General features: G+C 44.5%; 2 protein-coding genes across 2 annotated transcripts in view; both read right to left on the bottom strand.

The window, feature by feature from the left end:
- Positions 1-26,655, bottom strand: part of LOC103037005 (alanine aminotransferase 1) — a 44,986-nt gene extending 18,331 nt beyond the window's left edge. Inside the window, exons 1-3 of the mRNA XM_007255631.4 lie at positions 26,223-26,655; positions 24,256-24,345; positions 24,024-24,132 (exon numbers count right to left, since the gene is read on the bottom strand). Of these exons, the coding sequence (XP_007255693.2) occupies positions 24,024-24,132; positions 24,256-24,345; positions 26,223-26,312 (289 nt within the window). The 5' untranslated portion in view covers positions 26,313-26,655. The remainder of the gene's footprint in view (positions 1-24,023; positions 24,133-24,255; positions 24,346-26,222) is intronic.
- LOC111188899 (zinc finger MYM-type protein 1-like) lies at positions 20,040-22,839 on the bottom strand. The gene is made up of 3 exons (XM_049480138.1): positions 21,281-22,839; positions 21,064-21,169; positions 20,040-20,628 (listed from the first exon to the last, which is right to left on the bottom strand). The coding sequence occupies exons 1-3, from the start codon at positions 22,774-22,776 to the stop codon at positions 20,101-20,103; spliced, it is 2,130 nt and encodes a 709-aa protein (XP_049336095.1). The 5' UTR covers positions 22,777-22,839; the 3' UTR covers positions 20,040-20,100.
- Positions 26,656-26,681: the final 26 nt, after the last annotated feature.

Here is a 26,681-nt window from a genome sequence, read left to right as displayed (position 1 = left end):
AGTCGTGGAGGGGGCTCTCTACCCGGGCTACAGTCCGACTCCGCCCCGCCTCTCCCGCGAAACTCTTCGGCGGCCGAGTCGGAGTCGTGGAGGGGGGAGAACGGCCCTGACAAGAGCGAGGCCGCTCATCCAGCCCCGGAGCTACCGAGAGCCGCCGCTCATCCAGCCCCGGAGCTACCGAGAGCCGCCGCTCATCCAGCCCCGGAGCTACCGAGAGCCGCCGCTCATCCAGCCGTCGCGCTACCGAGAGCCGCCGCTCCACAAGCCGCCGCGCTACCGAGAGCCGCCGCTCCACAAGCCGCCGCGCTACCGAGAGCCGCCGCTCATCCAGCCCCGGAGCTACCGAGAGCCCCCGCTCATCCAGCCCTGGAGCTAGCGAGAGCCGCCGCTCCACCTGTCCCGGTGCCCCGAGCAGCCGCTCCACCTGTCCCGGTGCCCCGAGCAGCCGCACAGCCAGCCCCGGTGCCACGAGCCGCCGCTCCACCTGTCCCGGTGCCGAGAGCAGCCGCTCCACCTGTCCCGGTGCCCCGAGCAGCCTCTCCACCTGTCCCGGTGCCCCGAGCAGCCGCTCCACCTGTCCCGGTGCCCCGAGCAGCCGCTCCACGTGTCCCGGTGCCCCGAGCAGCCGCTCCACCTGTCGCGGTGCTGCCGAGAGCCGCCGCTCCACCTGTCGCGGGGCTGCCGAGAGCCGCCGCTCCACCTGTCGCGGGGCTGCCGAGAGCCGCCGCTCCACCTGTCGCGGGGCTGCCGAGAGCCGCCGCTCCACCTGTTGCGGGGCTGCCGAGAGCCGCCGCACCTCCCGCCACGGCGCTGCCGAGAGCCGCCGCACCTCCCGCCACGGCGCTGCCGAGAGCCGCCGCTGCGCGAGGCTGGGGGACTAAGGCTGGGAGGTGGGCTGCCATCTCCACGGGCCTCTCTCTGGAGGGGGGGGGCCAAGCGAACGAACTGCATCCCCCGCTCTCCTCACCCCGCCTCTCTTCGTTCGCTCCAGTCACCAGGTCACGCCTCACCTTCGACCCTGGTGGCTGGAAGCTTAGGGGTAGGGACTGTGGCGTGAGGAGGCGGGGGAACCGTGGGTCCGCCCCACGCCGGAACTCACAGCCATGTCTGTCCCAGCCGGTGTGCATTCAGGACTGATTAAGCAGCCGGCTGGGACAGGTATAAAACTCAGCCTCAGCTCACTGAAGGGAGGACTCTTGACTGGGGAGCTGAGGGCTGAGGCTGCACAGACTCTAAAAAGAAGACTAAAGTTCATTCTACAGACTCTAGAGCCCCATTGGGCCATAATTATGTTTTAAGTTGTTTTTGGGTGTGGTGGAGGGCGTTTAAAAGCCAAATAAAAGGTACGTTTTGAGTTCATTTGCTCCCCGTGTCTGTGTTATCTGTGTGCTTCCTCCTTCCGGGTCACAGTGGTCACGCCCCCTACCCCAGGGGCCTACCACAGTATGTTTAAACTTGAAGTGTTTATTGTAGGCTCATACGTAGTATTTTGGAGAGTAGTGTTGCCAGCTATATTGTGCATTAAAGTTTATAGCTTATTGTTGGTATTTTTTTTTGGTGTGCCTCATCTTTTCTGGTTTGAGTAGCCACACTAGTTGCTTTATGTGGAGTATTAGCAACTATTAGGGGGTTAGGCAGCCTAGGGCTTAGCCACAGTGTGTCTTTATGGGTTGAGATTGTATTGCTTAGCTTGTGTTGAGTGGGTACATTTTTACTGTTGAAACTCCTGAAGAGTTTGTTGCCAGTCCTTCTGAAGAGTGTTTGTCATGTCGATACTTTCTTTTAATAAGAATATAATCACGTGTGTAATTGTATCCCTAGTTGGTTTCACAACTTTTATAATTTACAAGCCTTTGAAAAGAGCATCTTATCTTAAACAACAACTGACAGTGTTTCTCAGTGTCCCTGTGTTATCCTAACGTTACTAACGTAACCTCCATCACCTCAAAATCCCTGCGTTATCTTAACATTGCTAACCACCTCCACCACCTCAAAGTCTCTGTGTTATCCTAACATTACTAACGTTACCTTCATCACCTCAAAGCCCGTGTTGCCCTAACGTTTCTAATGTTACCTTCATCACCGTAAAGTCTCTGTATTATCCTAACGTTACTAACATTACCTTCATTACCTTAATGTCCCTGAAATACCCTAACATTACTAACGTTACCTCCACCACTTCAAAGTCTTTGTGTTATCCTAACGTTACTAAAGTTACCTCCATCACCTTAAAGTCCCTGTGCTATCCTAACATTTCTAACATTACCTTTATCACCTCAACGCCCCTGTTATATCCCAACATTACTAACGTTTCCTCCATCACCTCAAAGTCCCATGCTCTGCTCCACCAGACTAGAGAGAGGGAGATGGCGGCTGCGGAGCTCACTGCTCTACACAGCTACACCAAACTCGAAGGGAAACAACGAAGGGAAGAGATAAAGAGCCGGGGCTCGCTCAGAAAACCGGCATAGATTCGCTCTTACGAGCTTCAAAGATCCAGCGCCGAGTGGCTGATTGGCGCTGCTTATAAGGTGTTCAAAGCAGGTGTTGGTAATTAGCCAATCAACCCTCAGCGCTGGCCTGGCGCGCCCTCCAATGCCCCGGAGAATACCGCGACCGGGCACCAGCCCTTACAAAGTCCCTGTGTTATCCTAACGTTACTAACGTTACCTCCACAACCTCAAAGCCCCTATGTTATCCTAACATTACTAACGTTACCTCCATCACCTCAAAGTCCCTGTGTTATCCTAACATTACCTCCTTCACCTCACAGTCCCTGTGTTATCCTAACATTACTAACATTACCTCCATCACCCCAAAGCCCCTGTGTTATCCTAACGTTACTAACACTACCTCCACCACCTCAAAGTCTCTGTGTTATCCTAACGTTACTAACACTACCTCCACCACCTCAAAGTCCCTGTGTTATCCTAACATTACTAACGTTACCTCCATCACCTCAAAGTCCCAGTGTTATCCTAACATTACCTCCATCACCTCAAAGCCCCTGTTTCCCTAACGTTACTAATGTTACCTTCATCACCTCAAAGTCCCTGTGTTATACTAACATTACTAACGTTCCCTCCATCACCTCAAAGCTCCTGTGTTAACCTAACTTTACTAACGTTACCTCCACAACCTCAAAGCTCCTGTGTTATCCTAACATTACTAATGTTACCTCCATCCCCTCAAATTCCCTGTGTTATCCTAACATTACCTCCTTCACCTCACAGTCCCTGTGTTATCCTAACATTACCAACGTTACCTCCATCACCTCAAAGTCCCTGTGTTATCCTAACGTTACTAACACTACCTCCACCGCCTCAAAGTCTCTGTGTTATCCTATCGTTACTAACACTACCTCCACCACCTCAAAGTCCCTGTGTTATCCTAACGTTATTAACGTAACTGAAAGCTCTGCGTAGGTTCTAGCGTTAAACTCGAAATCACGCCACTTTTCTCAGCCAATCACCAACTCCCACCTGTCCTTAAAAGACCTCCCTCATACCTGTTCTCCCCTGCTTGCAGACGCTGACATACGTTTTCAGGCGCCGGTCGTTCCCGCGTGGCTTCATGGTGTTTCTGCCATTTGTCATTACCTTGCTCTCAGTTTGCCGTTTTCGCCCGTCTGCTTGGCTGCTCGTTCGTAGTTGGCTCGATTTCCTGCTCGTAGGATCCATGTTGGTTAAGTGCTCTCTGTTCTGTCGCTGGCGTTTTGGTTGGATCCTCGCTGTGTTTGCTGTTGGCGGTCTGGGTTCCTGTTTTGCTGGATCACGTGACCGTGTCGCGCTTGCCTTCGAGGCTTGCTGCTCCGATGCTTTGTCTCGGCTCGCAGCCGTGTGCTGAATCGTGCTGGTTGTTTCGGCTCAGTGTCGATTCTGTGGCGTTCTGGTCTAGTGCTGAGGCTTTTCTCGGCGGTGTTCGGATAGTTGCTTGGTGTTTCTGCGTTTTCCACGGCTCTGTCCGGTGCCTGTGGCTGAGTTTGTACGCTTCGCTCGAGAAGTCTGGGCTGGATGGCTGTTTTTAAACCCGCTCCTGCTGGCACCCGATAGTTTTAGCCCCGCGCCCGCCCTCCGTTTTTTACGTTTCTGCCGCTCCGCATGCCTGCTTGTGTTGCTTATGTTTAGTGCTTGGGTTAACTTAGTTAACTTGGGTTTTTTATTGAACCAGCAATGTGGCGCTGATAGCCTGCTCCCTTCCTACTGTCCACACACACACGCCCACGCCTCAGTGGAGCTGACCCTTCAGGCACTGCTTGCAAAGTGTTTCGTTCATGCAGCACCAAAACCTAATTTGATCGATGATAAATAAACTTAGTGTACTTGGTTAATCCTCGTTCGTTGTGATCTCATTCTCGTGACGCTCCTATGGTTCGTTTATCGGTCTTGGGCTTTGCTGTTGCTGAATGTTATTGATGTGTCGTTCGCGATCGATCCGGCTCAGGAGCCGACTTTTCAAGTCACCTATTGGAACCGGCTCTATTATGGGTGCCGTTTTCTCCATTTTATATACCTTCGTATTTTACACATTGATTTCGAAGCACTGTATTTGATATTTGTATTGTGGCACTTTTTTGTTATGGAGCTGCTTTAATACTTTTTCGTATTGGGTGATTGTGTTGTCTTTCATTTGTTTTAAGTTATTTTGTCGAAGTGGCGCTATTTTGTAAATTTCATAGTTGGTTGTAATATGTTTTTTATTATAAAGCATTGTTATGCTGTTTTGCTCGTCGCAAGTGCCTATTGCGCTGCTTCTTATCTCGGACCGTACCCGTTCAATTGCTTTTCTGTACTCGCTTCCGTGCTGCTTATTGTCTCGGGCCATGCCTGCTCTACTTACTGCTTTAATGTCTCGCTTTCTGTGGGTTGGTATTGGGTGTTGGTATTTTTTTTTGGTGTGCCTCATCTTTTCTGGTTTGAGTAGCCACACTAGTTGCTTTATGTGGAGTATTAGCAACTATTAGGGGGTTAGGCAGCCTAGGGCTTAGCCACAGTGTGTCTTTATGGGTTGAGATTGTATTGCTTAGCTTGTGTTGAGTGGGTACATTTTTACTGTTGAAACTCCTGAAGAGTTTGTTGCCAGTCCTTCTGAAGAGTGTTTGTCATGTCGATACTTTCTTTTAATAAGAATATAATCACGTGTGTAATTGTATCCCTAGTTGGTTTCACAACTTTTATAATTTACAAGCCTTTGAAAAGAGCATCTTATCTTAAACAACAACTGACAGTGTTTCTCAGTGTCCCTGTGTTATCCTAACGTTACTAACGTAACCTCCATCACCTCAAAATCCCTGCGTTATCTTAACATTGCTAACCACCTCCACCACCTCAAAGTCTCTGTGTTATCCTAACATTACTAACGTTACCTTCATCACCTCAAAGCCCGTGTTGCCCTAACGTTTCTAATGTTACCTTCATCACCGTAAAGTCTCTGTATTATCCTAACGTTACTAACATTACCTTCATTACCTTAATGTCCCTGAAATACCCTAACATTACTAACGTTACCTCCACCACTTCAAAGTCTTTGTGTTATCCTAACGTTACTAAAGTTACCTCCATCACCTTAAAGTCCCTGTGCTATCCTAACATTTCTAACATTACCTTTATCACCTCAACGCCCCTGTTATATCCCAACATTACTAACGTTTCCTCCATCACCTCAAAGTCCCATGCTCTGCTCCACCAGACTAGAGAGAGGGAGATGGCGGCTGCGGAGCTCACTGCTCTACACAGCTACACCAAACTCGAAGGGAAACAACGAAGGGAAGAGATAAAGAGCCGGGGCTCGCTCAGAAAACCGGCATAGATTCGCTCTTACGAGCTTCAAAGATCCAGCGCCGAGTGGCTGATTGGCGCTGCTTATAAGGTGTTCAAAGCAGGTGTTGGTAATTAGCCAATCAACCCTCAGCGCTGGCCTGGCGCGCCCTCCAATGCCCCGGAGAATACCGCGACCGGGCACCAGCCCTTACAAAGTCCCTGTGTTATCCTAACGTTACTAACGTTACCTCCACAACCTCAAAGCCCCTATGTTATCCTAACATTACTAACGTTACCTCCATCACCTCAAAGTCCCTGTGTTATCCTAACATTACCTCCTTCACCTCACAGTCCCTGTGTTATCCTAACATTACTAACATTACCTCCATCACCCCAAAGCCCCTGTGTTATCCTAACGTTACTAACACTACCTCCACCACCTCAAAGTCTCTGTGTTATCCTAACGTTACTAACACTACCTCCACCACCTCAAAGTCCCTGTGTTATCCTAACATTACTAACGTTACCTCCATCACCTCAAAGTCCCAGTGTTATCCTAACATTACCTCCATCACCTCAAAGCCCCTGTTTCCCTAACGTTACTAATGTTACCTTCATCACCTCAAAGTCCCTGTGTTATACTAACATTACTAACGTTCCCTCCATCACCTCAAAGCTCCTGTGTTAACCTAACTTTACTAACGTTACCTCCACAACCTCAAAGCTCCTGTGTTATCCTAACATTACTAATGTTACCTCCATCCCCTCAAATTCCCTGTGTTATCCTAACATTACCTCCTTCACCTCACAGTCCCTGTGTTATCCTAACATTACCAACGTTACCTCCATCACCTCAAAGTCCCTGTGTTATCCTAACGTTACTAACACTACCTCCACCGCCTCAAAGTCTCTGTGTTATCCTATCGTTACTAACACTACCTCCACCACCTCAAAGTCCCTGTGTTATCCTAACGTTATTAACGTAACTGAAAGCTCTGCGTAGGTTCTAGCGTTAAACTCGAAATCACGCCACTTTTCTCAGCCAATCACCAACTCCCACCTGTCCTTAAAAGACCTCCCTCATACCTGTTCTCCCCTGCTTGCAGACGCTGACATACGTTTTCAGGCGCCGGTCGTTCCCGCGTGGCTTCATGGTGTTTCTGCCATTTGTCATTACCTTGCTCTCAGTTTGCCGTTTTCGCCCGTCTGCTTGGCTGCTCGTTCGTAGTTGGCTCGATTTCCTGCTCGTAGGATCCATGTTGGTTAAGTGCTCTCTGTTCTGTCGCTGGCGTTTTGGTTGGATCCTCGCTGTGTTTGCTGTTGGCGGTCTGGGTTCCTGTTTTGCTGGATCACGTGACCGTGTCGCGCTTGCCTTCGAGGCTTGCTGCTCCGATGCTTTGTCTCGGCTCGCAGCCGTGTGCTGAATCGTGCTGGTTGTTTCGGCTCAGTGTCGATTCTGTGGCGTTCTGGTCTAGTGCTGAGGCTTTTCTCGGCGGTGTTCGGATAGTTGCTTGGTGTTTCTGCGTTTTCCACGGCTCTGTCCGGTGCCTGTGGCTGAGTTTGTACGCTTCGCTCGAGAAGTCTGGGCTGGATGGCTGTTTTTAAACCCGCTCCTGCTGGCACCCGATAGTTTTAGCCCCGCGCCCGCCCTCCGTTTTTTACGTTTCTGCCGCTCCGCATGCCTGCTTGTGTTGCTTATGTTTAGTGCTTGGGTTAACTTAGTTAACTTGGGTTTTTTATTGAACCAGCAATGTGGCGCTGATAGCCTGCTCCCTTCCTACTGTCCACACACACACGCCCACGCCTCAGTGGAGCTGACCCTTCAGGCACTGCTTGCAAAGTGTTTCGTTCATGCAGCACCAAAACCTAATTTGATCGATGATAAATAAACTTAGTGTACTTGGTTAATCCTCGTTCGTTGTGATCTCATTCTCGTGACGCTCCTATGGTTCGTTTATCGGTCTTGGGCTTTGCTGTTGCTGAATGTTATTGATGTGTCGTTCGCGATCGATCCGGCTCAGGAGCCGACTTTTCAAGTCACCTATTGGAACCGGCTCTATTATGGGTGCCGTTTTCTCCATTTTATATACCTTCGTATTTTACACATTGATTTCGAAGCACTGTATTTGATATTTGTATTGTGGCACTTTTTTGTTATGGAGCTGCTTTAATACTTTTTCGTATTGGGTGATTGTGTTGTCTTTCATTTGTTTTAAGTTATTTTGTCGAAGTGGCGCTATTTTGTAAATTTCATAGTTGGTTGTAATATGTTTTTTATTATAAAGCATTGTTATGCTGTTTTGCTCGTCGCAAGTGCCTATTGCGCTGCTTCTTATCTCGGACCGTACCCGTTCAATTGCTTTTCTGTACTCGCTTCCGTGCTGCTTATTGTCTCGGGCCATGCCTGCTCTACTTACTGCTTTAATGTCTCGCTTTCTGCGCTGCCTATTGTCTCGGGCCGTGCCCGCTCTAATGCTTTAATGACTCGCTGTCCGCGTTGTTTACCTCGGGCCGTGCCCGCTCTAATGCTTTAATGACTCGCTTTCCGCTTTGTTTACCTCGGGCCGTGCCCGCTCTAATGCTTTGCTGTACTCGCAGCCCGCGTTGTTTCTTATCTCGGGCCGTGCCCGCTCTAATGGTTTACTGTACTCGCAGTCCGTGTTTGTTATCTCGGGCCATGCCCGCTTTAATGGTTTACCGTACTCGCAGTCCGCATTGTTTATTATCTCGGGCCGTGCCCGCTCTGCTGGTTACTGTACGCGCAGTCCGCATCGTTTATTATCTCGGGCCGTGCCCGCTCTAATGCTTTACCGTACTCTCAGTCCGCGTTGTTCATAATCTCGGGCCATGCCCGCTCTGTAATGCTTTTATGGCTCGCAGTCTGCGCGGTTTCTTATCTCGGGCCGTGCCCGCTTTAATGGTTTGCTATACTCGCAGTCCGCATCGTTTATAATCTCGGGCCGTGCCCGCTCTAATGCTTTACCGTACTCGCAGTCCGCGTTGTTTGTTATCTCGGGCCGTGCCCGCTCAAATGCTTTACTGGCTCGCAGTCCGCGTGGTTTATTATCTCGGGCCGTGCCAGCTCTAATGCTTTGCCGTACTCGCAGTCCGCGTTGTTTGTTCTCTCGGGCCGTGCCCGCTCTAATGCTTTACCGTACTCGCAGTTCGCGTTGTTTATTGTCTCGGGCCGTGCCCGCTCTAATGCTTTACCGTACTCGCAGTTCGCGTTGTTTATTGTCTCGGGCCGTGCCCGCTCTAATGCTTTACTGTACTCGCTGTCCGCGTTGTTTATTGTCTCAGGCCGTGCCCGCTCCGCTGCTTGATTGGACTCGTGTCCGATGCTGCTTGTATAAGACACACTCGGATGTACGGTACTGCACAGGTTTTCGATTACGTGATTCGTGGACTACACTGACTCCGTACCTGGTCTAATTCTGGTGATTTGCTGCCTTTTATTGGGTTAATTTTGTGTTGCCTGTGCTATGTTTTGTTTCATGATTGGCATGTACCTTTCTTGCAGAATTTCTACTTTTACGATGCCGTGTTTTAACATATTAATCAACGCCGTGGGCGGCGGTTGCTATTGCCTTAGAACTTTTTTAGTGGCCGAAGTTTTGCGCATTTACCGATCACGGGTTGCTTTGACGTACTGCTGTGCAAATTACGTGCCTCAATGTTAAGTATCCGATCCGGTTTGTCGTTGCTTTATGTCTTATGGTTTGTGCTGATGTTACTTTCCCTGGTCCTTTGGTTTTGGGGGTGTTCTCCAAGGACAGTCTGTCCTTGGTTCTGCATTTGGTGCTTCCTGACATTTGTTTTGACATTAATTTCGCTTCCCCTGTTATATTTGCTTTGTTCGCATCATGACTTACAAGGTGTCTAATAACAATCATCAGTAAAATGTTATAGCAGTCAATGATAATGGAAAGTCTTTTAATTCTCGGGCCGTGCCCGCCCTAATACCCACTGGACTCGTAGTCCGCGCTGCTGCGATCACGGGCCGTGCCCGCTCTATTAACCCTGGACTCGTAGTCCGCGCTGCTGCGATCGCGGGCCGTGCCCGCTCTAAATACCCACTGGACTCGTAGTCCGCGCTGCTGCAGTCGCGGGCCGTGCCCGCTCTAAATACCCACTGGACTCGTAGTCCGCGCTGCTGCGATCGCGGGCCGTGCCCGCTCTATTAACCCTGGACTCATAGTCCGCACTGCTGCGATCGCGGGCCGTGCCCGCTCTAATAACCACTGGACTCGTAGTCCGCGCTGCTGCGATCGCGGGCCGTGCCCGCTCTAATAACCACTGGACTCATAGTCCGCGCTGCTGCGATCGCGGGCAGTGCCCGCTCTAAATACCCACTGGACTCGTAGTCCGCGCTGCTGCGATCGCGGGCAGTGCCCGCTCTTATACCCTCACCCATCTTGTTCGGGATACCTGATGTCTGAGTAAGTAATTTATGTACATATATATCTATTTATTTATATATCTATTTAATATATCTATTTAATTGCAAACAACTGGAGGCGGTTGTAAGATTTTTATACAGACGTCAAATGAATATACTGTTATAACGTACTGCCACGACAGCTCGCGCTCGCTCAAATATCCTACTCCTTATGCTCCTAGATATCAACACGGGCCGTGCCCGTTCCTATGCTCATTAGACTCCTAGTCTGAGTTTTTTCTGCACAGCGGGCCGTGCCCGCCCTTATAGCCTTTGGACTCGTAGTCCGCGTTTTGCTGCACAGCGGGCCATGCCCGCTCTTATTCCCTTTGGACTCGTAGTCCGCGTTTTGCTACGACGGCTTCCAAAAGTTGTGCCCCTCAAAGGCTTAATGTATTGTTAGTCCGCAGTGTTTTCTCATGCTGATCACGTCAACGTTACGCTTATCATACGCTTCTAAAATAGCCTCAAGCAGTGTATACAAGTACTTTGTATACAACGAACCTAATAAATGTATGCTACCAAAACATGAGCGCAACTACTGTAATGCACACGTACTCAGCAAATAACACTCCAATCTTGAACACCTTATTCAAGCTTGTTTATAACTGTTTTCCTTCCAGAATACGTGAACCAGGTAAAGGATCCTCCTGTGGGTAATTATATCTTTTATATTTTTGGGGATAGGCTCCGCCCCCGCCGTACAAGTACGGCAGGATCTGCGAGGTTCCAGACGCTGCGGACCTGGGCTTCGACGGGGCTTTCGCCAAAGACTCTATATACACTATATTCACTATTACTAATTGTCATACGTGTTTATTGGGATTAAATCTTTCTTGCTGCACTTTGTTTCTAGAGTTTTCCTGCTAAACTGAAAAGCTCTGCGTAGGTTCTAGCGGGAAACTCGAAATCACGCCACTTTTCTCAGCCAATCACCAACTCCCACCTGTCCTTAAAAGACCTCCCTCATACCTGTTCTCCCCTGCTTGCAGACGCTGACATACGTTTTCACCCTCCTCCTTCCCCACCGCCTCCAGTTCGGTCCCGCCGGTTGCCCAGGGGATAGGCTCCGCCCCCGCCGTACAAGTACGGCAGGATCTGCGAGGTTCCAGACGCTGCGGACCTGGGCTTCGACGGGGCTTTCGACTGTATATACATTATATTCACTATTACTAATTGTCATACGTGTTTATTGGGAGTAAATCTTTCTTGCTGCACTTTGTTTCTAGAGTTTTCCTGCTAGAACTTCATCACGTCCAAGCCCCTGTGTTATCCTAACGTTATTAACGTAACCTCCATCACCTCAAAGCTCCTGTGTTATCCTAACATTACTAACGTTACCTCCATCACCTCAAAGTCCCTGTGTTATCCTAACATTACCTCCTTCACCTCAAAGTCCCTGTGTTATCCTAACATTACCTCCTTCACCTCAAAGTCCCTGTGTTATCCTAACATTACTAACTTTACCTCCATCACCTCAAAGTCCCTCTGTTATACTAACATTACCTCCTTCACCTCACAGTCCCTGTGTTATCCTAACATTACCAACGTTACCTCCATCACCTCAAAGTCCCTGTGTTACCCTAACGTTACTAATGTTACCTCCATCACCACAAATTCCCTGTGTTATCCTAACGTTACTAACGTTACCATTATCATCTCAAAGTCCCTGTGTTATCCTAACATTACCTGCTGTGCTACACTTTCCTGCTCAGTCTGTCCCTTGGTTTTTGTGTCACAAGCCTGCATCTCTGGCTGCTGCTCTCCCTGTTTTCTCCCTGTCTGCTGCTGCTGTTTTCACCTACAAAGGACATGGAGGCTACAGCAGCGAACATGTCTGTGATTTTTACACATTTTGTAGTATCTACAGTGAGACTTTTCAGTTTCTTTGCACGTAAATTCTCCACACCCCCTTTCTGCCACTTATGTTTCTCCATGCTGCCTTTACCATACGCACTCACAACTGAACAACTGAAACCACGCACGCAGAGAAAGGGTGGGGCCGCTTTTGTCCTATATCCTAATTGATTCAGTCCACTGTCTATTTTGAAGATGTGCCAATGGGCCGCCCCCTCTAAATTGTGGGCCGGTCTCTTAGAAATAATGGAAAGAAAAAAACCCAACAGCATCGACCCCTAAGGACTGTCGGCTCACCAAGCAAATGCCCGGTATGCCAGATTACCCGTCCAGCCCTGCTTGTATGTAACATACTGTTCTGTTGATTTACTCTCAGATTTACCTTATTTCAAATGACATAAGTAAAGAGAGAAATATTAGATATTCTCAGTGTGGTTATTGGAGAGGAGCTGTCTGTCAACACAGGCATGGCACAGAAGTAAAACGATGCCTTTTGCCTTAACAGCAACAAGCTTGTGATTCTACAGTTAAGTTTACATCTGCAAACCAGTGCGATGTCAAAGGCTTGCTCTAAGCCTGGGTCACTGAAGACTAGATCAAGTGTTCATATTCCTCTAGACACACAGGGCAAAGTGCAAGCAGCCAAAGCTGAAGAAGAATTTGCTGAAAGAGAGAAGCAACTTAAGGTACAGCAAGTTCAACTGGATACATTGGATACATTACATCTTGAGAAGAAAGCTGAAGACACAACAGCCAAAGTAGAAGCTTCAGAAGCAGCAGCAGTGCAAGAAAATTATGTATTCAGCAAAATAGTTGAATTCTCTAATGAGCAAAATTAGTCCACTCTGTTCATGAGGATAGCATTACTATGCCTGTACTTGAAGGTCCTTTATTTGATGGAGCTTATGTTTATTTTATGAAGCTAGTTTACCCACACCAAAAATTACGCTTAAAGGAGAACTCTGGTGTGAAATAGACTTTAGTTGTATTAAAACGTGATAAAAAGAGCTCACCTTTGTTAAATAGCCCTCCTCCACTCTCCTGCAGCTTTCTGAAATCCAGTATTTTGTGCACTTTGCCCAAACAGGCTTTTACAATGGATGATATGGGACATGACTTGCACCTGCAGATAAATTGCTTTTTCTACCGTTATCCAGACTCAAAGTAGCTGCACACTTCATTGGTAGAATCCTTTTTTATCATGTTTTAATACACCCAAAGTCCATTACACACCGAATTTCTCCTTAAACTACTCCCACTTAAAACATATTGCAACAACCCGCAAGCATAAAACATCTGGCCCGTAAGGTTTTTTAAACTATAATGAATGATAATAAAAAAAAAAAAAATTAAAACGCTTCTCTGGCAAACTTTAGTTTACACGCCTTCACTGTCTCTCTGTCATGCTCGGCGTGATTTCAGTTTCTGCCCATTCTTGTTTTTCTTTTCCTTCTGGGTTTACCTGCTTAATATTCTCCAAAAAAATGTGTGGCCCGCCACATAATGGCTTGGAAAATATCTGGCCCGCGGCCAAAACTAATTGCCGACCCCTGACATCATGCTAAAGATAGTGATGTGTTTAAGAGAACACAGAATGATGACAAGAAAGCTCTTTCAGTTGAAGACATGCATTTCCTGGATATGATGAACAAGGAAGTCTACAAAGATGAAGACAACAGCTGGGTAGCTCCATTACCATTCAGAGTGCCGTGGTCCCGTCTTAACTCTCTTTAGTGATAAAGTTCAGTATCTACCCTCCTTTGGAGTGTATCATCCTAACAAGCTTTTCAGATCTGAGTAGTCTTTGATTCAAGCACTCAATATAAAGGCATGACCTTGTCCAAATCCTCTTAACTGGACAATATTAATAACAACCTCCTTGGGATCCTTCCTAGGTTCTGAAGAGATGCCGTTACATTCTTTGTTGACATACAGCAATGTTTTAATTGTTTTATGGTCTGACCTGAAGACAGAAACTTTCTGAGTTTCCTCTGATTTTAAAACAACAATCCAGAGAAAAAGGTGATAGAATATTGCATGAAAGTGCACGTTTTTGGAAATAGCCCATCTCTGGCAGTTGCTATTTACTGTTAAAAAAGAAGAGCTCAGAGAAGCAGAGGAGTTTAGAGATTATGTTGGACAGTTTGTTGAGCAACACTTTTATATGAAAGACAGGGTACAGTCTTTGCCTACAGCTGAGGGTGACTGACCTACTAAGGAAAACACAGAAATAATTGGCTTGCTTTAAGCCAGGCGGACACTGTGCGATTTTAGCCCGATTTTAAGCCCGATCTGGTCGGATGCGACTGAATTTCATGATCGGGCCGAATTTTAGCTTGATCGTGCGTCGTTTGTCGTGCAGTGTGAGAGGGGAAGCGATGTCCGATTAATTGCCCATACGAGCTGCAAATGAGCAATCGGACGCGACCAGGGATTTCTGACATGCCAGAAATTTTGGTTGCTTGTCTCACAGTGTGAGCTGTTTTGCGGGCCGATTTCTTAACGTCACGACCTGTTTTCCCAAAAATCTGCACAGTAACTATAAATAATTATTAGTCATATTTATTTCTGTCAGTTATAAGGATTTATGTTCGGTACACAGACTTATAGCTTAATATATCAGACACAGGCATTCTGCTGTTTAAGAATTTCAACAGATGCTTATTCTCAGTCAATAGCTGGAGTTTTTGAAAAGAAAAATTAAAAGAGAAAATATCTTTGACAAACATAAATTTATTTTATTTCACTTTGCTATTATATCTGAAAAATAAAGCACATTGTCAGCCTCTGGTGCTGCCCGTCAATTATATAAAACTAAAAACATGCACAGAAATATAAAGCTATATTTTATAATTCGTTTCTTTTCGCCAGGGCAAATTTATTAAAATTATAAATATGTTAATTTATTAATTAAAATCTCGTCCAGTGCTCCAGAATATTAGCCACGCAAAGCCATTTTAGCGCAGCGCGTGGCATTGCGCGCGGCATTGCCCGCATAATAACCTCTGTCTTCTAAAATAAACCTTTTAATAAATAAGGTCGGAGAAGTGTAGTAAAATTAGTGCTATTAAACTTACTAAAGCTAATAGGCTGCGTTTAGACGTGCAGCTCCCCCGTCGCAGCAGGTCAGTCGGACCGTACAGTGTGTGCAGATGAATCGCAGGCGTTGTTCATACACGACAAACGATTCAAACGTGCAGTTTGAGCTCTCCAGAACGCATCCGATTAAAAAAATCGCACAGTGTCCGCCTGGCTTTAACCTCAGATTACACAAGCTAGCCTCAAACAACAAAGAGGTCATGGATGCATTCCCACCCAAAGATCATGCCAGTGATCACGCCATTGCAGCCTTGGTCTCCTGTGGGACTTAAAGTCAGACTGCTTCACCTTTTGTGTCCAAGATGAAAATTCACTTGACGTGTTGCGACTGTTTAGAGTCTATACGATTTGCTTGGCTTTGTAGCCCCTGTGACCATCCAGGGAATAGCCATTCTCAGAGACATCACTGTGGACTCTTCTGACTGGGATGCTCCATTGCCCCCTGAAAAAGGGCAGATGTGGAAAGCATGGAGAAATTCCTTACAAGAATTACAAGATTTGTACATCCCAAGAGCATACACTCCTTTGACACCAACAGAGGTCAGTTTTTTTCAGATGCTTTAGAGCAGGGATGGGCAACTTCCATGATGGAGAGGGCCACATTTTTTTCAGCATGACCATTGGAGGGCCACATGACCTCGCACTTCAAATAATTGAATATGAAAAACGCTACAAATGATTTTCAATAAGAACAAATTTTATATGAATTTATATCTGTATGTTTACAGCACCAACATTTATCAACAACTATTTTCTGCATATTAATGCATTTTAATACGGCAAAAGACAAACCGTTTGCTTAAAAAAAGTGCAAAAAGGAAGTCCTTCATATCAAAGAACAAAAAGTTTGCTTAAAAAACTGATTGCAAATACAGTAGTTCCTCTGTGTAAAATAAGTTCATTATAACAAGTCCTTCATAAGCAACAAGGACAAAACATTTGCTTATAAAAGTGCAAAAGGCATTTGAACTCATTTATAACAAAGAACAAAAAAGATTTAAAAACTGATTGCAAATAGCTCATTCAATAATAGCAGAAAACTAGACCACAGAGGCCCAACATTTATTCAAGCTAATGAGAGAGCTGTGGTTTGGCCTGCTGGCTCACAATGGACTGGATGTCAATGTCAATTTTCGTGGTTGTTTGGCAGCGCCCTCTAGCGGTCAAAAGTAGAATTACGTTTTTTTTTTTTTTTTTTTAATTATGAAATTATGAAATTATTTTTGATCTATTCGCGGGCCGCACTGAGTGATGACGAGGGCCGTGTGCGGCCCCCGGGCTGCCAGTTGCCCATCCCTGCTTTAGAGAGAGCATATCTGAAGATCATGAGCACAAATGGATATGCCACACAGGACTTGGCAGTAAGCATGGCAGAAACCATCACTTCTGAAATAGATATCAACATTTATATATTTTACACATATAGTAAGGTTGTGCTCGAATACATGTACAACACAAGGAGGAGGTTTTATGTCTGTGTTAATAACCAAGTTCAGAGTATTAGGAGAAGCACAATCCCAGAGCAGTGGCATTATGTGCATATCCAGAATAACCCTGCAGACATTGCAATACGCCATATACCCACAGTCTATCTGAAGATCCCAAAATCCAAGCTGTCTTTGACAGAACTTCAGCGTCTGATCCGTCTTCATCTGTGCCTTTACTGTAGGAAACCTGGTTACCTGAAAGCTGAAACTGAGCTCCAACCCCAATCTTTCAAGGAGTCAGCAGACTGTGCCACTCACCATCCAAACCAGTGCCCTCCGTTTTGAAGACATACCTCTCTTAGTTCTTCCACGCACTGAGCACTCCCTAATCCTGGGTGTACCCTGGTTAAATACTCATGACCCTGCTATCTCGTGGAACCAAGGGGACATTTTTTCCTGGTCTCCTTACTGCCATAAGAACTGCTTAATCCTAGACGAATTAGCTATCCAGACGCGGTAGATTCCCCAATCATACCCCCTGAGTATTCTGAGCTTCTGGAAGTTTTCAGTAAAACCAATGCCACTAAGCTACCCCCACATCATCCTTATGACTGCTCCATAGATTTAATAGAAGGTGCTACCCTACCTAAAGCCCGTATCTATCCTCTCACCCTTGACAAGGAGAAAGTTATGGAGAAATATGTTAGTGAGGTCCGTCCACACAAATCTCCAGTTGGTTCAGGCTTCTTCTTTGTCAGGAAGAAGGATGGCGGTTTGAGGCCCTGTATCGTCTACTGTGGACTTAACAACATCACTCTGAAATATGCTTACCATAGAACAATTAAGTTCGCATAAGGGAGGGGGATGAATGGAAAACCAGGTTTACCACCACTAATGGGCACTATGAGTATCTTGTGATGAGCTACAGCCTGGCAAATGCCCCAGTTTGCCAGGCAATTACGTTTTTTCGTGACATGATAGGAAAATTTGTCATAATTTTTATAGATGACGTTCTGATTTACTCCCCTGATTTTGCCACACATGTCCAACAAGTCCGTCTTGTTCTCCAGCGTCTCTCCAAACATAGTCTCTATGCCAAAGCCAAGAAATGCGAGTTTCACCTACAAAGAGTCGCATTTCTTGTCTATTTTATCAGTGCCAATGGCGTTCTCATGGATGATAACAATGTTAAAGCTGTTACTAGTTGGCCCACACCTCAGTCCATTAAAGATCTCCAAAGATTCCTAGGCTTCGCGTACTTTTACAGACGGTTTATTCGCAACTTTAGTAGTATCTCTGCCCCACTTACGGCCCTGACCAAGAAAGCTACAAAAATGCTGAAATGGTCCTCAGAGGCTTTTGATAAACACAAAGCAGCATTTGTGTCAGCTCCCATTCTAAAACACCCTAATCCTGACAACCCTTTCACTGTTGAAGTCGACACTTCAGAAACCGGGATAGGGGTGGTTCTCTCACAGCGTAGTGGGACACCTCCCAAACTGTATCCCATAGCTTTCTTCTCGTGAAAATTGTCTCCCGCTGAACGCAATTAAGGTATAGGTGACAGAGAACTTCTGGCTGTCAAACAAGCCCTTGAAGAAGGGGCAGCACACCCGTTTACTGTTCTAAACGATCACAAGAACCTAAAATACTTGAGACCTGCTAAGCATTTAAACCCCTGTTAAGCTTGCTGGTCCTTGTTTTTCTCATGTTTTAAATTTTCCACCTCCTTCCGCCCCGGTAATCGTAACACCAAGGCTGATGCGCTGTCTAGGGTGTTCAGTGCCTCAGACAGCGCATCTAGTTCTTCTCAGGCAGAGCGCATTCTACCGCCCCCAGTTCAAGTTGCTGTTATTCACTGGGATTTGGATGACCAGATTGAACAATGCTGTCCATCCACCTCCGGAGGACTGTCCTCCTGATAGGACTTTCGTTCCTATGCAGTTCAGAGATAGACTTATAACATGGGCTCATTCTGACCCATCTTCTGGTCATCCTGGTGTTACTCACACTCTACAACTTCTGTCGGCTCGCTATTTGTTACACATTTGTTACCTCCTGTTTGGTATGTGCACAATCCAAAACCCTTTCAGCCAGTAAGCTAGTTCCCCTTCCTGTTCCTGAGCGACCCTGGTCACACATAGCAGTTGACTTTGTTACTGATCTACTGGTATCTGAGGGCTATACCACTATTCTAACAGTAGTAGACAGATTCTTAGGAGGCGTAAAATGTTTACCATTTCTACCTACTCTACCTACTGCATTTATAGAATAGAATAGAATAGAATGCCTTTATTGTCATTATACACATGTAAAATGAGATTAAAAGCCACTACCTTTTTTCCAGTGCAAACATACATATAATATAAGCATAAAGTGACGAAGTGCATATTTCCGACAGCACAAGCCATTTACACTCACGTTTTTAGGCACCATGGAATATCTGAAGATATTCTGTCAGACCCACAGTTCACCTCCAGTGTATGGAGAGCATTTTTTGAACACCTAGGAGTCCACGTTAGCCTTACCACAGGCTTCCATCCTACTAACAATGGACAGTGTGAAAGGGGAAATCAGGAAGTGGGTAAATTGCTCCGTACTCCTGGTCACATTATCTCATTTGGGCAGAAATTGCCCAAAACTCTCTCACCATTTCCACATCTGGTCTCACTCCCTTTCAATGCGTTCTGGGTTACCAACCTCCTTTGGCTCCATGGACAGCGGTGTCCTCTGATGTTCCGGCAGTGGATGACTGGATGAGGCGCAGTGAGCAGGTGTGGCAAGATACCCATCAGCAGGTTTCGGAGGTATTGCAAAAATAGAAGAAATCTGACCGGCGCCGGGGTGACACCCTTCACTTCCAGCCAGAAGATCAGGTGTGGCTTTTTGGGATTTTAGGTTTGAGGGAAGCTGCAGGAAGCTCCTGCCTAAGTATATTGGTCCAGTCCAGATTCTGTCTCAAGTTAATGCGGTTACTTACAATGTGGACCTTCCTGCACAATACCGTGTTAACAATTCTTTCCATGTTTCTCTCCTCAAGCCAGTGGTCCCAGGTCCGCTCGCTGAGGGGGCTCCAGATAACGTACTGCTCACGGCAGTGGAGGGGGTGGATTCATCCTAGGGTTTCCTGCAGTCCACGTCTGGCCGGCACCTCTGCTGCACCTCCTGCCACTCCCACCTGTACTCCCTGTGCATTGGGCGGGCGTCGCCGTGAATGCCTCTGCGTCTCTTCCGTCCCGGCCCCTTTTTTTGGGGGGTGATGTCATGTCTGGTGCTGAAAGTGCTCCTGTTTCTCCCACACCGAGCTCTATCTGTGATTTCCAATCTCAAAACTACACTATCCATACCACACACTGACATCACACATTCACCCGATCACATGACATCACACATAACACCTCCAGGTAGTCCTGAGCAGTGGCGGCTGGTGCTAAAAAAACTGAGGGGGGCGCAAACAAACCAATGTAAAAAAAAAAAAAAAAAAAAAAAAAAAACATAAAACGGATCTTAAAAAATAGCACTATTTGAACATGAATTTTGCCCTTCTTTCCTTCTGGCCTGCAAATTTCTCAATTACATTCTTATTAAAATCAGTCATCTCTGTGACCAGTGTTTTCTCCATTGACAACATGGCCAATGCATTCAGCCTGTCCTGAGTCATTGAGTTTCTCAGAAAAGTCTTAATTCTTTTCAGAGTCGAAAAGCACCTTTCAGCTTCTGCTGTGGTCATGGGTGTGGTGATGAGTATCTTCAGGAGTGTGACAGTTTCTGAAAAGACTTCTTCTAGGTTATTTTCCATAAACAGCTGGAGTAGGCCCACAGCACCACAACATGCTTTGAACTCTTCCTTGCTGTAGATGAGACTAAGCTCTGTCTTCAGCTTACCTCCATTAAGCACTGGATAGGCTTTTAAAGTGTTGCTCAGTGCATCTTCAGGAAATGCTGTGTTGTATTGTTCAAACCTGTCCCCCTGCAGGAGTGTGGCACTAACAAGGTGGTTCGTGAAGGAAAAGCGCTCCCTGGTGTGTCCCAGTATGATATCACAGACCTTGAGAGAGAAGGATAAACATGAAGATTATAAAGTGATTATACAAAATCATACTTTTCATTCTAAACACGAAATGTTAATGTACAAGTCATACAAAGAACGAACACATTTTATTAATAAACTAACTTTTGATTTTAATCAACTTTACTGCCATTTTTTAAGACTGTGTTATGAAATGTTTACAGCATTTTTGGGGGACACAATTATACAAAATCCAAATGTTGTAAGAATTAGTTTTTTCCCTTCATTACCCATACATTGCAGTACAACTTATATAATAAAATATCTTTGACAGATATTACATCAACATACCCTAATCACTCATGCATAACAACACATAAACAAATTTAATTCTAACTATAAAGCACACCTTCCTACTAGACTAAATACCACTACTATAAACCAGCATAACAGTGATTTTCCACAACAACTCACTTCTGCAGCAATCCTTTCGTGGTCTTCTACACTGAGTGTCCGACGCCTCTTTACTGGCTGACTGCTACCTACACTGCTTTGTCCAACCATAGAGTGAAGAGAATTTCTGCCAAAGAGAAAGACTTAAACTATTATAACAATGAAGAAAAATAAGAAGAGAAAGAAGAAAAAAATAAGAAGAGAAAGAACAAAAAGAATAAACTATTTCAACTATTACCTGATCTTTTGAATGTCCTCTTGGAACTGCTGGATGCTCTTCTGGATACAGACTGAATCTATGACCTTCTTCTGGAGTTTGGCATAGAGGAGGTCCACATGAGGCATGATATGGTGGAAAAGTTGCAGAAAGAACTTAAAATCCTGATCCTCCAGGAGCATGGCAAATGCTCCAGCCTCTCTGACGGTAATGGGGTCAAAGTCACCAGAGTCTTGTATGCATTCAAAACAGCGGATAAGGTCCTCTCTGTGATCAAACACAGTATTGATGACACGGCTGTGAAAGTTCCATCTGATGTTACTGGATGCTGGTAGTCTGTGGGCCACAACTTTATCAAGAACACTTGTGCGCTTGGATGATCTGGAAAAAAAGCTGGTAAATCCATTAAGGTTAGAAAAAAATATTCTTACTTTGGTTATGTGAGAAGTAGCCTGTTGCATTATTAGATTCAGCTGATGTGCATAGCAGTGGATGTAGTGGGCATTTGGGTACACATCTTGTATCTTCTTCTGAACACCTGCAGTGGCACCTCGCATCACGCTGGCTCCATCATATGCCTGGCAGATGAGCTTAGCCTTTTGATCCTCAGGAAGAATAGTTGAAAGACGTTCTTTTAGGGCTGTAGCAATGGAATCAGCTGTAGCCGACTGCAGAGGGACAAATTCAAAAAACCTTTCCTGAACAGTGTTTTTGGCATCGATATAACGTAGTACAAGCACAAGTTGGCACTGCGTGGCAATATCCACTGTCTCGTCTGCCTGGATTGAAAGAAAATCACTGCTCTGGGCTTCTTTGATAATATGCTCCCTCAAAACAGAAAACATACAGTCCAGCAGTTCATTCTGCACGGTTTTCGAAGTTCCCTTAAACACAGTAGCATTCTCAAGGTGTTCTTTTAGCACTCCATCAAGAGAAGCAACAAAATCCACCAACCCACGAAAGATGCCGGGATTATCCGAGCTTTTACTTTCATCATGGCCACGCAAGGCCAGTTCAAATGCTCCACAAAATTTAACACAATCTATTATTCTAGAGAGAATGTGCCGATTTTTTGTCACCTCTTCATTGTGCCTTCTAACAGCAATCCTGTAGCCTTCATCTAGTTGTTGAGCAATGCTAAGTTTCCCCAAAAAACTTAGCTTCATAGCATTGTCTAAGTGGCTGCGGCTGTTTTCGTGCCGTTTGCATTTTTCTGAAAGATGTTTTAAGTCTCTTACTCCAGTAGTTGTCCACAATTCCTCCGTGCCAGAACTTTTAAATAGCAAACACGGAAAGCAGTAAAAGGCATTGCTTACATCACATCCAGCTAGCCAACTCCGCTTGTCGTAGGAAGAGCTGGAAAAAGCCCGGGTGTAGGATCGTCCTCGATCACTTGCCTGTTGCTGAATATGTAAATTGGGACGATCCGGTCCAAGCTCCTTTATCCTCTTTTTTTCTTCAAGTGAACGCTTTGTAAAAGCATTTTTTTGTAAAGACAAAACCGAATTTTCTCTCATGATGCTGCTCCAGCCTGCAAATGTTGTTTAACGTGAATCGAGATAACGAACCGCAGCTGAACTAATGAGTTGATTTGGGAATTATCCAATCACACGATGTTTTAAAAAAATAAGCCAATGCTGACACACTACGCATTAGAATGGGTGTGTCCGGGACGCAGAGCGCTGCGCCCTGTGGAAAACCTAAAATAACCAATTAAAAATCAGCCTCAGATCACCTGCTTGCCAAAAGTTGACGTGCCTACATACACTCTTATTAGACCGGCGCCCTGCACATAGGAAGTGTGCACACAATGTGAGCAATTAAATGCAATGATATATTTATTTTTTTAATAAAATCTAACATGTCCATTAGACACACAGTATGAATAAACACATTTATAACTATTTTGCAGTTCATAATTATTTCATTTTAATATCTAAACATTTTTAAGGGGGCGGCGCCCCAGCGCCCCCTATTGGCCAGCCGCCACTGGTCCTGAGTACTGATTACCCACATTATATAAAGCCCTTTCACACACACACATGTGCCGAGTAATTGTTTGGTTCCCCAGCATTACAAACCGTTACTTCTTGCCTGTGTTTTTCGCCATGTATGATTGTTTTGCTACCGACTATTAAAAACTTTTGCCTGCCCCTTGTTATTGGATTATTCGTGTAACACCTGGACTGTTTTCTACGACTCAGATTTTTGGCCTGATCTCTGTTTTTGCCTTCCTGTGTATAATCTCTGGACTGTCCTCCATTTGGTATGTTTCTCCTATCTGATACTGTTTATCGGTGTTGACCCTGCTTGTACTGACTACCCCTGTATTCTCTGTTGTATTTAATAAAACCAGTTTATTTTATCAGCGAGTGACTTTACATGGTGTCATTATTAGAGCCAGTAGTGCTTTGATTTAGCATGTTTTATGTCTTTCCACACCCACACAAACACATAACCGTCATGCAATCTATTATAAGTTCATAATTTTACTATTCGCTACAAGATATTGTTGGAATATTATTATTTTCAGTCATTTCAAATCCAAAAGTGAGAACAAAGAGATGCACAATTAGTATTTAAACATTCTTCTGAAATGTTGCACAGCATTATGTGAGTAATTATTACACACACACACCTCAATCTCAAATTTAGACATATTCAGAGTTCTGATACTGTGTGATATGTATAATTCACCCTTAATTAAATGTTATGGAAGACCATGAACACACTCAGTCTTCCACACAAATTAAACATTTCTCACCTACACTCCCTCCATCACAGTGTTCCAGCAACTTCTGGACCCTCAGCTGGACATCGTGAGGAAGTGTGTCACTTAACAACAGATCAGGACACAAACACCCTGCCAGGACCTGAGGAACACACACACACACACTGAAACCTGGCACTGAAGACAATAATAGGCAGGATTTCCAAATAATCAGTTTCATGAAAAATGAAACTACACTGGCAGAAGTACACAAGGCAAAACCTACCTGTCTGACAAACGTAATCGGCTTCATTCCTGTAGACTGTATATCACCAGAACTGACATCAATTAACTTCTTGAAGGGTTTGCTCATTTTCTTTGGATACACACACACACAAACACAGAATTAATAGTGAAACTGATCTTTAAAACATCTCTAAAACTTAAAATAGAATAGTCTTTGGAATCATATTTTTGTACAGGACAAGTCAAAAGTTGCTAGACACCTATTTAACTAAATATCGGAGCTTTAAAGACGATGACCGTGTTCCCAGATGTCCCAAGTTTCCCAGAAGTTGTGGGAGTCTACTGCATATCAATAACGGCTTCCTGATGTCCACAAGTCAGATAAAACCTCCCGAAATCAAGAATGAGCCACAAACACGCACACAGGAAACACAGATTTTGTGTTCCCTCGTTTTTGTAAAAAAGAGGGAGAGAACGGCTTTCCCCTTGTGTGCATATTCATGAAGCAAATGCAAAACAGAGAGGGTTTTGATTGGCCTGTTCTCTATAAAGAGTCTGGAAGTCAGCCAATCAGTTTTTACTGTGGGCGGGCATTGTTTTTTTTTCACCTCTGAAGTATATCTATTCTCTAAAGCATATATATATTTCCCTAAAATCTCTGGAAAAAAAATGTAAGCCACTATTTTAGTTTCTGAATCAGTTTCTCTGATTTTGCTATTTATATATAAGTAAATAAAATAAAAATAAATGACCTATACAGACAACATTTCTCCCAAATTCCAAATAAATATAATGCCATTTAGAACATTTATTTGCAGAAAATAAGAAATGGCTGAAATAACAAAAAGATGAAGAGCTTTCTGACCTCAAATAATGTAAAGAAAACAAGTTAATATTCATAAAGTTTTAAGAGTTCAGAAATCAATATTTGGTTGAATAACTAAAAAAAAATGTAATCACAGTTTTCATGCATCTTGGCATATTCAGTCTTACATACTGCTTTTGGATAACACTATGCCACTCCTGCCAAAAATTCAATCAGGTCAGCTTGGTTTGATGGCTTGTAATCATCCATCTTCCTCTTGATTATATTTCAGAGGTTTTCAATTTGGTAAAATCAAAGAAACCCATAAGTTTGGTTTCTTATTTTTGGTTTCTTATTTTTTTCCGGTGCTGTTCATATGCATATTCCAAGTCCAGGTCCGGGGGTACCTTCCTGAAAGAAATTTTTTGCAACTTAATTTTGATGTCTATGTCCCAAACAATGAATAAGATAGGCCCCCTCACCCATTACTTGCTGGGGTATTCAGATATGTAATTTTACCCATTAATTTCTGAAATTGTTCATTGTTCTGCTGTGTCCACTCCACAAGTATTAGAGCAACACACACTAACACCGCATACACCATCTCATGCAGAGCTGAGAAAACCCAACAGCCAATAATATCTTGTAGGTGTTTTTCATTGAAGTGGCTAGTTGTTGTATGCTTGAGTATTTAATTCAAAGTAAATCACTATGGATAATATCAAAATTAAAACATACAGAAGTATTTTAGAAATACTTATACTTTTAAAATTAAATCAATTATTAGTACTAATCATTATTATTATTACTATTATTTTGACTATATTCCCAAATGACCCTATTCTCTTGTAACCCCAATAACATAAAGCATGATCTAGGTTGATCAGTTATGTGTATATAAAATGGGCTAATATCATTAGCAGTAATCATTATCAAAGGCTTTAAAGGTCAGTGCTCAGAACACACTGTCCCTTGGCCCAAAAATAACCAAATCAGCTCTTCTTGCATTACACAACCCCATCAGGCTAAAATAAAGCAGACGGTTGGTCTTTTTAGAGGGCAAACAGGTTCAACTCTCCAGCAAAAAAATTAAGATTAAATCAGATTTCATCTCTTAATTAAAAGGTGTGCCACTGTGGCAGCTAATGTAAGATGAAACCACAGAATTCTGAACTGTAGAAATGAGCATGTGTGAACGTCACCTGTGTGAGCTGCAGTCTGTGGGTCTCTGCTTGTTTCTGTAATTGTTCCTCTGCTGAAGAATTGAGGGTGAGCCTCATCATAACCGACATGATTACTGATCCAAACTTTTTCCACTGCTGAAGCAAGGTCTTTCCTGCCTTGACCTCCTAAGTGCACAGTGTGCTTGCGCGCACACACACACACACACACTTACTGTGATGTCAATAGATTAACTTTAGTATCCATGTTCAGTGCACACACAAATAAGGCACACATTGCACTAAAATTTAATAAAACATTATGTAACATTTATGCGTACCAAATTAAAAAAGCTGCCTTTATGTTTACTAAAATGTGTGTAAAATGTATAACAATTCCACAGTGTCAAAAAGTATTTAGAAGCTTTAACTGAATACAACTTTTAGTAACTATAAAAAGGCTAAATACTTGAATTCTGTTAAAACTCCTGAAATATGTGT

The sequence above is a fragment of the Astyanax mexicanus genome, chromosome 1 (genome assembly GCF_023375975.1).
Source record: "Astyanax mexicanus isolate ESR-SI-001 chromosome 1, AstMex3_surface, whole genome shotgun sequence".
NCBI classification, from domain to species: Eukaryota; Metazoa; Chordata; class Actinopteri; order Characiformes; family Acestrorhamphidae; genus Astyanax; species Astyanax mexicanus.
The sequence above is the reverse complement of the archived record's forward strand: the minus strand, read 5'-3'. Positions and strand labels throughout refer to the sequence as shown.